This window comes from Oncorhynchus keta, chromosome 3 (genome assembly GCF_023373465.1).
Source record: "Oncorhynchus keta strain PuntledgeMale-10-30-2019 chromosome 3, Oket_V2, whole genome shotgun sequence".
In the NCBI taxonomy this organism is placed as follows: domain Eukaryota; kingdom Metazoa; phylum Chordata; class Actinopteri; order Salmoniformes; family Salmonidae; genus Oncorhynchus; species Oncorhynchus keta.
Genome location: NC_068423.1, coordinates 6,949,174 through 6,963,166, shown reverse-complemented (window position 1 = coordinate 6,963,166; position 13,993 = coordinate 6,949,174). Strand labels below are relative to the sequence as shown.

Here is a 13,993-nt window from a genome sequence, read left to right as displayed (position 1 = left end):
CAGATGGCAGTGGTGAGCCATCCCACCACCCAAGTAGTATTTGGACAAGGTTATGTGACTTGGGTTTGTATGATGAAGGCAGTCGAGTGGATGCGCCATGTTGTCATCAGTGGAGGCTCCTCAGAGGAGGACGGGGAGGACCATCCTCCTCACTGAAATCATAAAAGTATAATTTAAAACATTTCAAAGTTATCCTTTTTAGATAGAACTATACTAAATATAATCATGCCACCAAATAATCGATTAAAACACACAATTTGCAAAGGTCTACAGTAGCCTCAACAACACTCTGTAGGGTAAGCTGAAGGACAGCTAGCTTCTGTACTCCTCTGGGTACATTGACTACAATGCAAAACCTAGGAGGCTCATGGTTCTCACACACTTCCATAGACTTACACAGTAATTATGATAACTTCCGAGGACGTCCTCCAACCTATCAGAGCTCTTGCAGCATGAACTGACATGTTGTCCACCCAATCAAAGGATCAGAAAATGAATATAGTAATGAAAGCAGCTTGCTAGCACTGCAGGGCATAAAATGTAGTGAGTAGTTGATTCAAAGTGAGAGAAAAATAATAATTTAACAATTTTGAACTAATTAATTTACTACAAAATGAAGGAGACGCAAGAGAGAAATATATATAGAGATTGTCTTTTTTTTCACTTTCAGTTTTAATTACTGAGCTAGTAATGCAGCTAGCTAGTTTGGCCTACTGAAACACCCTGCTCAAGCGGAGGGATGCTAGCTAGCTGGCTATCCATCACAACCCTGAAACTCTTCCAAGTCAAGGTAAGCTTTTGTTTTTACTAATTTATTGCCACCTGGCCCGCCGATGTAACTGCTTACTGACTGTACACTAATGTTAATGCATGATTGTAGCGGGTTTACTAGCGCATTAGTTATATTAGCTATGTTGACTAGGACGTTACTTTAGCTAATATGGTGACAACGATGTAGGCTGTGGCTTGGAAAGGTTTTTTAGCCTGGTCACATACAGCTGATGTGTTGTGCATTGAATTCCACAAGCGAAGGGAAAGGCGGAGAGGACCAGAGCGCAAAGATGCGAGAACGAGTACAAAAGGCTGTGTGTTCACACGTGATCAGGGGTGTATTCATTCCGCCTATTCTGTTGAAAAACATTTCTTAAATGGAAGCAAACTGAGCAAAACAGGGATAAACATGAATTTGTCCAATAGAAACTCTCGCCTGTAACTGTTGGACTAATGATTACATCCTATATCAGCTAGATGCAGGCAAGAGTGTGCAAGGCGGTATTGAATCTGTGCATGTGTCACTGTCTGTGTCCTCAAATGTGTCTCTGACCTGTGTGTACTGACATTGTAAACGTTCATTCATATGCTTCCATTGAACCTCATGATGGGTAAAGGGAAAATGTGTGTATCATGTAGTACCCTAAATCTATTGCTGTTACACTGAACTGGGTGAATGGAATATGAATGACAGTCATCCAATATGCTGTAATAGAAATAAGGCTATGCTCATTTTAAAAAAATTGTCCTCTGTTCAGGGGCAGAACGACAGATTTGTACCTTGTCAACCCAGGGATTCGAACTTGCAACCTGTCAGTTACTAGTCCAACGCTCTAACCACTAGGCTACCCTGCCTACTTTAGCACTCAGAACGGACGGGGGGGGTTATGGATCTACAAGCTGACTAAAGCGTTCGACAGGGATGCTGGCCCATGTTGACTTCAATGCTTCCTACAGTTTTGTCAAGTTGGCTGGATGTCCTTTGGGTGGTGGACCTTTCTTGATACACATGGGAAACAGTTGAGCATGAAAAACTCACACACTCAAACATGTGCGCCGGGCACCTACTACCATGACATGGCACACATACACAATCCATGTCTAAATTGTCTCAAGGCTATAATATCCTTCTTTAACCTGTCTCCTCCCCTTCAGCTACACTGATTGAAGTGGATTTAACAGATAACATCAATAAGGGACCATAGCTTTCACCTGGTCAGTCTATCCATGTCATGGAAAGAGCAGGTGTTCCTAATGTTTTGTACACTCAGTGTACAGTTGCAGGGGTGCAACTTTCACTGGGGATGGTGGGGCTCCACCCACATTCTGAAATTGTCCTGCTCAGTTTAATCAATGGAATGTGATACAAAACAAGGAATCTGTGTGCTTTATGACCATGCAGACGCCCCCGAGCGGTCGGGTAGGCTGTTTGGAGGGTTTATCCGACTGAATTAAAAAATGTAAACACTTCTAAAACCAAAGTTGCGCCCCTGTATAGGGGACATGAGGAGTAGGCTACCAATATGGCGGACGGTGGCTTTCGAACAAATTGTCTCATCAAGTTATTTAAAATAAATGACACAAATTATATTATAATTATCTTGATATTTAAGATGACATGTTTGTATGAAATATAATCCTATATTCTTAAAATAAGTATATTTTTTAGATCAATTACTAGACTAGGTGTTATAGGCCTATAAGGAGAGGGAGTAGAGAACCCAGACGCAGCTGTTTGGAATCAAAGCTTGACACGGTAACATGAGATCAACTGATCTGCTGGTTTATTCTTGTGGGTTTTTAGTTGCAGGAAAGTTGTTTCAACACGCTGGTGCATGAACTCCAGCGTTAATACAGAGCTGCATGTGGTTCTGCCTAGTAGTTGCAATTGTCCAGCAAAGTCATTCATCTTCTGTTTACACAACGACCTTGTGCACACAGACACACTGGAAAAATGTCAATAAAGACATCTTTCTTTTTCGGTTTCATTCTCCTCTGAAAATAACACTTTACACTATTTCAAAAGTCATCTGTATACAAACGCTAAATGAAAGACAGATAAACATTTATCAGAAATTATTGAAACTTTATTGCACTATTCTTTTCTATTAATTGAATACTCAGGAACATAAAAAATATGGGATATTGATTCGTAACAGAGCTTTTAAAGTGAAAGCTGCTATGAACATACAAATGATGATGACAGTAATCAAATTACATTTTTTAAAACATTAGCAATAACTGGTACAAATGTATTGCTCTTGGTTCACTAACAGTTATAGTCACTTATCTCCTTGAACACCCCTCCCCCAGTAGTGAACTCCAATGCTTTCCAGTTGAGAATATTTCCTGGAGTAAAGTTTTTCCCTTGCATATACAATTTGATTTGGCAAGGAGAGATGACACTGTCCCAGAAGTGTACATCAGTAACATCCCCCACAAAGGATTGTGATGCAACAAAACTTCCACCATATTTGCCTTGGTTTTGACCTAAGATTATACTTGGTTTTCCATTTATAGGGCCATTTGGCTTAAGAATCTTCGATGCACTTCGTCTCCCATTCGCCCACATCTGGGTGAGACCAGTTTTAGAGTCCCAGGTGCCACAAAAAGAGATCCATGCATTTCTATTTTCTGGCAAACCGCTGATAGTAACAGAATTTCCTCTGATATTCAGTTTATAACCACCCTTTGATTGCATACACAGATTGATATCTTTGGGATCAGAGGGGGTTGCTAGAGAAAAAAGGGACTGGTCTCGGTGTTCCTCAGTGAAGAACCTCTGACACATGGTCATAGCAGTAACAGGCTTTGAGACGTTGCCAGAGAGTTTTACAAACGAGTTGCTTGTCTCGACTGGGATGATGAACTTTTTCCCTGAGAGATCTATATGGGTTAAATATGAGAGAAGGAGAAAAGCTCACCAACAGAAATGTAACAGAAATCAACTTGACCCAGTATGATGAAAATATAGAGCTTTTTTTAAAAAGTTATTTCACCACAGATTAGTTTAACAATATTTGCAATGCAACATGATCGGAAGAGAAGTTGCGGACACTCAGTGACAGCAAATATTTGCACAGTTAAGTCCATGTAGGGCCAGATCTACTACATGGTTAAAATTACAAGTGAAAACTTGAGAGATCATTCACCTTGATGTTCAGCATAACAACCATAGATCAGAAACAGCAGAACCAGCAGCTTCTCCATCCACTTTAGTACACTGTAAAAAGAGAACAAAAGGTACTGAATGTATGACATCTGCTGCCTGTTAAACCTGCTTTGTACACAAAAAAACAGTGCTAAATGTTGCCGATCTGCATAATCAATTGAAAAACGATTATATTTTAGTAAAGTAATTAAAATGACCTTTCCATGTCTTCTTGTTTAAAAGACTTGATTAAGCAAATGTCCAGGAATAGCAGTTTTACTCAAGCTCTCTTCCGCGTCTTTCTCTTCTACTGTAAAAGTCATAGACTTTTAAAGGGGAAGGGGTGGATCTATTATGAACCAATGGTGAAGAGCGTCAGATAAATACACTCTCCTCCTCTGGTTGCCATGTTTTACCAGTGAGTGTAAGTGGGTCATTCAAATCAAAGCTGCAGGTCATTCATCTTTGCACACAGTATATTCCGAGACACAAACTCCGTACCCTCTCTACAGAGAAACAACTAGAACCTATTAGAAGCTTTGTCAATCCCACTGACACAGACAATGGTGACAGTAGCCTTCTTCATGGCTATGTCCGAATTACTCTTATTTTACTCTTACTTTTGGTCATGTAGTGTAATTGTATGTGGACACCTGCTCGTCAAACATATCATTCCAAAATCATGGGCATTACTATGGAGTTGGTCCCCCCTTGGCTGCTGTAACAGCCTCCACTCTTCTGGAAAGTCTTTCCAGTAGATGTTGGAACATTGGAAGCAAGTCTCTGCAGCATTCCACCACAAAAGCATTAGTGAGGTCGAGGTGATGTTGGGTGATTAGGCCTGGCTCGCAGTCCGCGTTCCAATTCATCTCAAAGGTTATATGTATAATGGGTTGAGGTCAGGGCTCTATGCAGGCCAGTCAAGTTCTTCCACACCAATCTCGATAAACCATTTCTGTATGGACCTCGCTTCGTGCGCGGGGGAATTGTCATGTTGAAACAGGAAAGGGCCTTCCCCAAACTGTGGCCACAAAGTTGGAATCATAGAATTGTCTAGAATGTAATTGTATGCTGTAGCGTTAAGATTTCCCTCCACTGGAACGAAGGGGCCTAGCCCGAACCATGAAAAACAGCCCCAGACCACTATTCCTCCTACACTAAACTTTACAGTTGGCACTATGCAATCGGGCAGGTAGCGTTCTCCTGGCATTCGCTAAACCCTGATTCGTCCGTCAGACTGCCAGATGTTGAAGCATGATTCCTCATTCCAGAGAACGCATTTTCACTGCTCCAGAGTCCAATGGCAGCGATCTTTACACCACTCCAGCCGACGCTTGGCATTGCGCATGGTGACCTTAAGCTCGTGTACCTCTGCTCGGCCATGGAAACCCATTTCATGAAGCTCCTGACAAACAGTTATCGTGCTGACTTTGATTCCTGAGCCATTTGGAACTTGGTAATGAGTCAAATTCAAATCAAATTGTATTTTATTTGTCACATACACATGGTTAGCAGATGTTAATGCGAGTGTAGCGAAATGCTTGTGCTTCTAGTTCCGATAATGCAGTGATAACCAACAAGTAATCTAACTAACAATTCCAAAACTACTGTCTTATACACAGTGTAAGGGGATAAGGAATATGTACATAAGGATATATGAATGAGTGATGGTACAGAGCAGCATACAGTAGATGGTATCGAGTACAGTATATACATATGAGATGAGTGTGTAGACAAAGTAAACAAAGTGGCATAGTTAAAGTGGCTAGTGATACATGTATTACATAAGGATGCAGTCGATGATGTAGAGTACAGTATATACATATGCATATGAGATGAATAATGTAGGGTAAGTAACATTATATAAGGTAGCATTGTTTAAAGTGGCTAGTGATATATTTACATCATTTCCCATCAATTCCCATTATTAAAATGGCTGGAGTTGGGTCAGTGTCAATGACAGTGTGTTGGCAGCAGCCACTCAATGTTAGTGGTGGCTGTTTAACAGTCTGATGGCCTTGAGATGGAAGCTGTTTTTCAGTCTCTCTGTCCCAGCTTTGATGCACCTGTACTGACCTCGCCTTCTGGATGATAGCGGGGTGAACAGGCAGTGGTTCGGGTGGTTGATGTCCTTGATGATCTTTATGGCCTTCCTGTAACAACGGGTGGTGTAGGTGTCCTGGAGGGCAGGTAGTTTGCCCCCGGTGATGCGTTGTGCAGTCCTCACTACCCTCTGGAGAGCCTTACGGTTGAGGGCGGCCCACCAGGATGCCCACCAGGATGCTCGATTGTGCATCTGTAGAAGTTTGTGAGTGCTTTTGGTGACAAGCCAAATTTCTTCAGCCTCCTGAGGTTGAATAGGCGCTGCTGCGCTTCTTCACGACGCTGTCAGTGTGAGTGGACCAATTCAGTTTGTCTGTGATGTGTATGCCGAGGAACTTAAAACTAGCTACCCTCTCCACTACTGTTCCATCGATGTGGATAGGGGGGTGTTCCCTCTGCTGTTTCCTGAAGTCCACAATCATCTCCTTAGTTTTTTTGACGTTGAGTGTGAGGTTATTTTCCTGACACCACACTCCGAGGGCCCTCACCTCCTCCCTGTAGGCCGTCTCGTCGTTGTTGGTAATCAAGCCTACCACTGTTGTGTCGTCCGCAAACTTAATGATTGAGTTGGAGGCGTGCGTGGCCACGCAGTCGTGGGTGAACAGGGAGTACAGGAGAGGGCTCAGAACGCACCCTTGTGGGGCCCCCGTGTTGAGGATCAGCGGGGAGGAGATGTTATTGCCTATCCTCACCACCTGGGGGCGGCCTGTCAGGAAGTCCAGTACCCAGTTGCACAGGGCGGGGTCGAGACCCAGGGTCTCGAGCTTGATGACGAGCTTGGAGGGTACTATGGTGTTGAATGCCGAGCTGTAGTCGATGAACAGCATTCTCACATAGGTATTCCTCTTGTCCAGGTGGGTTAGGGCAGTGTGCAGTGTGGTTGAGATTGCATCGCCTGTGGACCTATTTGGGCGGTAAGCAAATTGGAGTGGGTCTAGGGTGTCAGGTAGGCACGCGCTACGCACTTCAGCACTTGGCGGTCCCATTCTTTGAGCTTGTGTGGCCTACCACTTTGTGGCTGAGCCGTTGTTGCTCCTAGACATTTCCACTACACAATAACAGCACTTAGAGTTGACCGGGGCAGCTCTAGCAGGGCAGAAATGTGACAAACTGCCATGTTGAAAGTCACTGAGCTCTTCAGTGAGGCCATTTTACTGGCAGTGTTTGTCTATGGAGATTGCATGGCTGTGTGCTCTATTTTATACACCACGGATGTGGCTGAAATAGTAGAATCCACTAATTTGAAGGGGTGTCCACATACACTATATATACAAAATTATCTCTCCTTCCTCCCAAAGTGTGAACTTGTCTACTTCCCTGATTTGAAAGGAAATGACTGGTATAAGAAATATGGTGGAAACTCCCACTAGGCTATGCCTCCACCAATCCAATGGTTGGTGCACAGTGAGCATTGGAAGACACAACCAGTTGTGCTCACTGGGTGGTCAGTCGTGGGTGGTCAGCCCCGTGCCCAGATTTTTTATTATTTGATTGATTTCAAATCTTATACTTGGAATTAGATTAGGAACATTCAGATTCGGATTTGCTAACACAATCTGAACTTTAATCAAGATTAAATGTTGTAGTTGCGTTTTTCAAAATTCAAAAAAGTAGTGATTAGGATAGTTTTGATGCTGACAAAATCTGGATGATCTTTATTCTAATGGAAGGGTGGATTCAGGTTGGATTTAGACAGGTGAAAGGCACTACAACTAAACAATGTCAATGTAACTAAGGTGGGAGGTTTAAAAAACACACTGAAAATTCAGATCTGTGATCTTTATATTGTAGGATCCGGATCAAAATGATCGTATCTACTTATTTTCTGAAGAACTTGCTAAAAAAAAGACCCGATTCTGGACAGCAAAAAAATCAATCTGATCCAGATTAAGAATTTAAAAAACTGGGCCCAGGATATTGGTCAAAAGAAGCCATGCATTTATCCACATTTGAGTATAATAACCTACGGTTACAGTACTTGTGTAACCCCGGTTCTCTGATAATATGAGTGAGGTCACTCACTACGGGATATGTGAATAGTGGGGAACTCACTCCTTATCAGGCGCCACGGTCCCGTCTTCTAACTTCATTATCAAGTATATTTCTTCTTCCTTACGCACAATGTGAAGTGAAATGCGGTGAGGGACCTCACTCATATTATCAGAGCACCAAGGTTACGTAAGTAACCTTAATAAGTTCTCTTTCAAATATTTGTTTTGGTCTCTCACTATGAGGATATAGCCAACTCCCATAGCACTCGTATACTCTCCAAAGCTAGGTAGTCTAGACGGAATCACCCCTCAGTGAACCTGACATTGAGATCTGAATGTATCAACGAGGGCGCAGTGACAACCAGTCGGTAGAACCTCATGAAGGTAGATGAACAGAGATGTGCTTGAACATTGCCCATGATGCCACCATACCTCTAGTTGAGTGAGCTCTCAAGCCCTCCGAGGGTGATAAACTTTGCTTTTATACGCCAGTATAATTAGCCTCCACTATCCAGTGGGATAGACGCTGGCAGGAAATGGGCCTTCCTGTGCAGGGAGTTCCCCAAGAGATTATGGACGTACTTTGATTTATTAGGATCCCCATCAGCCGAAGCCAATAGTGACAGCTAGTCTTACTGGCTACATGTAAAGTGGTCGTTTATTAGACATCTCATTTACATGCTTTCCAGCGGTCTGAACGGCAGCTGTGAAATGGCCTCAAGCACAATAGATAGAACCCTTCCTTGCCTTGCTCTGCCAAGGGTCTCTCATTCTTTGAGTGTTCCCTGGGTTATCAGCCCCCTCTCATCCCTGAGCAAGAGGAAGAGGTCGGCATACCTTCGGCCCAGATGTTTGTCCGTCGCTGTCGTCGTTCCTGGAAGAGAGCCCGGTAGGCTCTCCTCAAGACCACCTCCAGGAATCGACAACAAGCGGACCGCCACTGGAGCCCGGCACCCCGGGTATGGCTGTCCACCCAGGATATGCCCCTCCAGGTGGTGTCCCGCAAACTTGGAGAACCTGTCAGACGTGGCGCACGTGTTCTTGGGCGGAGCGGGAGAAGACGCAGATGTCGTTGAGGTAGACGAAGATGAACCGGTTCAACATTTGGCAGAGAACATCATTAACCAGAGCCTGGAACACAGCTGGGGTTTTGGTAAGGCCAAATGGCATGACCAGATACTTGTAGTGACCGCTGGCCATGTTGAAGGCAGTCTTCCACTCGTCCCTTTCTCATATCCGCACCAGGTGGTAGGCGTTCCGTAGGTCCAGCTTGGAGAACACGGTGGCCCCCTGGAGTGGCTCAAAGGCCCAGGAGATGAGTGGTAGCAGGTAGTGGTACTTCACAGTGATGTTGTTGAGGCCCCGGTAGTCGATGCATGGCCGCAGGGTTTTGTCCTTCTTCTCCACAAAGAAGAACCCTGTTCCGGCGGGGGAGGCAGAAGGACGGATGAACCCTGCAGCTATGGAGTCCTCAATGTAGGCCTCCATAGCCTTGGTCTCCGGAGTACAGTTGTCCCCGGTGGCGGAGTGGTGCCTGGGAGAAGGTCAATCCCGCAGTCATATGGTCGGTTTTGGCTGGAAGCGAAGGGGCCCGGGCCTTACTGAACACCTCCCGGAGGTCCTGGTACTCCGCGGAAAGAGTGGAGAGGTCCGGGGCGACTTCCGAGCCCCCAGGAAGACGTCACAGGGCAGGCTGCACTGACTTCAGGCAATGAGCGTGACAGAATGGCTTCCAGCCCATGATGGCACCAGCAGACCAGTCAATAAGGGGATTGTGTCGCTGGAGCCAAGAGAATCCCAATACCACGGGAACCTGAGAAGACCTGTTGCGACTCTAGGGGGAGTATTTTCATTTTTGGAGGAAAAAAAAGTTCCCGTTTTAAATGGGATATTTTGTCAGGACAAGATGCTAGAATATGCATATAATTGACAGCTTAGGATAGAAAACACTCTAACGTTTCCAAAACTGTAAAGATATTGTCTGTGAGTATAACAGAACTGATGCTGCAGGCGAAAGCCTGAGAAAATCCAATCCGGAAGTGCCCCATATTTTGAAAGCGCTGCGTTCCAATGAGTCCCTATTGTGTCTACAGCATTGTGACATAGTTTTACGCATTTATGTTGAAGAATAGCCGTAGGCGGCTACATTGCATAAGTGGTCACCAGATGCCCCCAAAGGATTCTCGCGTAAAATACAGAGGTAGCCATTACTCCAATCGGTCCTACTGAAAAACGAATTGTCCAGATGGATATATTATCAAATAGATATTTGAAAAACACCTTGAGGATTGATTATAAACAACGTTTGCCATGTTTCTGTCGATATTATGGAGCTAATTTGTAATATTTTTCGCTGTTTTCGTGACTGCAATTTCCGGGCGTTTTCTCAGCCAAACGTGAAGAACAAACGGAGCTATTTCACCTGCAAAAATAATATTTTTGGAAAAAAGGAACATTTGCTATCTAACTGGGAGTCTCGTGAGTGAAAACATCTGAAGCTCAAAGGTAAACGATTTAATTTGATTGCTTTTCTGATTTCCTTGACCAAGTTACCTGCTGCTAGCTGGACAAAATGCTATGCTAGGCTATCGATAAACTTACACAAATGCTTGTCTAGCTTTGGCTGTAAAGCATATTTTGAAAATCTGACATGACAGAGTGATTAACAAAAGGCTAAGCTGTGTCTCAATATATTTCATTTGTGATTTTCATGAATAGGAATATTTTCTAGGGATATTTATGTCCGTTGCGTTATGCTAATTAGTGTCAGGCGATGATTACGCTCCCGCATGCGGGATGGGGAGTCAGTAGAGGTTTTAATGAGCAGGAATTGGATCATCTCGCTGTGGTTCCCTGATCCACGTAGGTTGATGGGGGTGGTATTGTGGGTGACACAGCCTATAGCGCGCCCGTCCAGTGCTCTAACATTCATGGGAATGGAGAGGGGCTTAGTGGGGATGCACAGCTCGGACACCAGGGAACCATCCATAAAACTCTCATCTGCCCCAGAGTCGATGAGTACGTGGAGAGATGGACTTTTTACCCCAAAGCAAAATAGCATGAAAAGGGGTGCGAGTAAGGAAAGAGGAAAAGTTCTCCGTATGGCCCCCCAGAGTACTCACTACTACCGGTGAGCCTGGTCTTTTAGTGGACAGGTGGCGACGAAATGACCAGTAGTCCCGCAATACAGGCAACTCTTAGTGTGATGCCTGTATAGCCGACCGACAGGTGCCCCACTCTCCATCGATGAGGTCGAGCAAACAATGTTATGTCCCATATTATTCAATAGAAGTAGATGGCAAGACCGCTCAGACCCCGCTTGTGAAGTTGACAAAGCAAAATGCAGGTAAATTCCCATTTTGAACATTGAGATATTAGATAAATGATTGGAAAGAAGAGTAGAATCGAAAGAGACAGGGTTTTATGTCAGAAGTTAAGTGTTCTCTGTAGAAAGCCAGAAGGCTTTGGAATGTGTTTTATGGAGGAGAGGAGAGCAACGTGTTGATATAGGGAAGACAGTTGGATATCTGTGGATTAGGTGAAGAAGGGGTTGAGGTCAGGAGGTGAGGTTTGAGGTCAGGAGGTGTGGACAGATTCCATTAACCTGTTGCGACGAGCAATCCCGTATCCGGGAGCGTAATTATAGCCTCAAGCTCATTACCATAACACAATGTTAACTATCCATGAAAATCGCAAATGAAATTAAATAAATATATTGGCTCACAAGCTTAGCCTTTTGTTAACAACACTGTCATCTCAGATTTTCAAAAAATGCTTTTCAACCATAGCTACACAAGCATTTGTGTAAGAGTATTGATAGCTAGCATAGCAGTAGTACGGAGATGGCCGAGACCTACGCCGTAGAGGCAGCAGCCTTTGCGAATGTGCCTGTCGCTCTCCTGTGGGCTCAGACGTGTGCGCCGCAGCTGCATGAGATCCTCCATTCTGGGTTTGGAGGGACTGGGGTGCTCAGGAAACCGGGAATGCTGGAGTGGTGTCAAAAGGGCACTAGTGGTATCACACGTTCCCGGTGCGGTTGTCAACCCTGATTGTCAGCGTTATTAGGGACTCGAGGTCCTCTCCCAGTTGCTGAGCGGCCAGTTCATCTTTGATGGAGTTAGACCCTGGTGGAAAGTGGTAACCAGTGCCTCTGAATTCCACCCACATTCGGCGGCGCGGGTGCAGAACTCAATGGTGACGTCAGCCACTGGTCTGGCCCCTTGGCGAAGGTTGAACAGTCGGCTGGCCGCTTCTTGTTGTAGGGAGGTCACACAGGCACGTGGAGGCCACACACACTACTGAGCCTCATTTTAACTTGTTTTAAGGACATTACATCAAAGTTGGATAAGCCTGTAGTGTGGTTTTCCACTTTAATTTTGAGTGTGACTCCAAATCCAAACCTCCATGGGTTGATACATTTGATTTCCATTGATAATTTTTTTGTGATTTTGTTGTCAGCACATTCAACTATGTAAAGAAAATAGTATTTAATAAGAATATTTCATTCATTCAGATCTAGGATGTGTTATTTTAGTGTTCCCTTTATTTTTTTGAGCAGTGTATCCACCTGAAACAGAAGGTCCGTGCATAACAGAAGCGTACGTGTAGGTATGTACGGCAGGACCAAATCAGAGAGATAGGTAGGAGCAAGCCCATGTAATGCTTTGTAGGTTAGCAGTAAAACCTTGAAATCAGCCCTTGCCTTGACAGGAAGCCAGTGTAGGGAGGCTAGCACTGGAGTAATATGTTCAATTTTTTTGGTTCTAGTCAGGATTCTAGCAACCGTATTTAGCACTAACTGAAGTTTATTTAGTGCTTTATCCGGGTAGCCGGAAAGTAGAGCATTGCAGTAGTCTAATCTAGAAGTAACAAAAGCATGGATTAATTTTTCTGCATCATATTTGGACAGAGAGTTTCAGATTTTTGCAATGTTATGTAGATGGAAAAAACCTGACATCCACAAGAGGTAAAATATATAGTGAGAACAATAGTGGTCCTAAAACAGAACCTTGAGGAACACCGAAATTTACAGTTGATTTGTCAGAGGACAAACCATTCACAGAGACAAACTGATATCTTTCCGACAGATAAGATCTAAACCAGGCCAGAACTTGTCCGTGTAGAACAATTTGGGTTTCCAATCTCTCCAAAAGAATGTGGTGATCAATGGTATCAAAAGCAGCACTAAGGTATAGGAGCACGAGGACAGATGCAAAGCCTCAGTCTGATGTCATTAAAAGGTCATTTACCACCTTCACAAGTGCAGTCTCAGTGCTATGATGGGGTCTAAAACCAGACTGAAGCATTTCGTATACATTGTTTGTCTTCAGGAAGGCAGTGAGTTGCTGCGCAACAGCCTTTTCTAAATTTTTTGAGAGGAATGGAAGATTCGATATAGGCCGATAGTGTTTTATATTTTCTGGGTCAAGGTTTGGCTTTTTCAAGAGAGGCTTTATTACTGCCACTTTTAGTGAGTTTGGTACACATCCGGTGGATAGAGAGCCGTTTATTATGTTCAACATAGGAGGGCCAAGCACAGGAAGCAGCTTTTTCAGTAGTTTAGTTGGAATAGGGTCCAGTATGCAGCTTGAAGGTTTAGAGGCCATGATTATTTTCATCATTGTATCAAGGGATATAGTACTAAAACACTTGAGTGTCTCTCTTGATCCTAGGTCCTGGCAGAGTTGTGCAGACTCAGGACAACTGAGCTTTGAAGGAATACGCAGACTTAAAGAGGAGTCCGTAATTTGCTTTCTAATAATCAGGATCTTTTCCTCAAAGAAGTTCATGAATTTATTACTGCTGAAGTGAAAGCCATCCTCTCTTGGGGAATGCTGCTTTTTAGTTTGCTTTGCGACAGTATCAAAAATACATTTTGGATTGTTCTTATTTTCCTCAATTAAGTTGGAGAAATAGGATGATCGAGCAGCAGTAAGGGCTCTTCGATACTGCACGGTACTGTCTTTCCAAGCTAGTC

The 13,993-nt window shown here is 43.9% G+C and overlaps 1 protein-coding gene across 1 annotated transcript; it reads right to left on the bottom strand.

Annotated features, from left to right (window-relative positions):
• Positions 1 to 2,836: 2,836 nt before the first annotated feature.
• On the bottom strand, positions 2,837 to 4,288 carry LOC118365376 (C-reactive protein-like). Its single transcript, XM_035747555.2, has 3 exons — positions 4,141 to 4,288; positions 3,924 to 3,994; positions 2,837 to 3,657 (listed from the first exon to the last, which is right to left on the bottom strand). Exons 1-3 carry the CDS (start codon positions 4,146 to 4,148, stop codon positions 3,041 to 3,043), a joined length of 696 nt encoding a protein of 231 aa, XP_035603448.1. The 5' UTR covers positions 4,149 to 4,288; the 3' UTR covers positions 2,837 to 3,040.
• Positions 4,289 to 13,993: the final 9,705 nt, after the last annotated feature.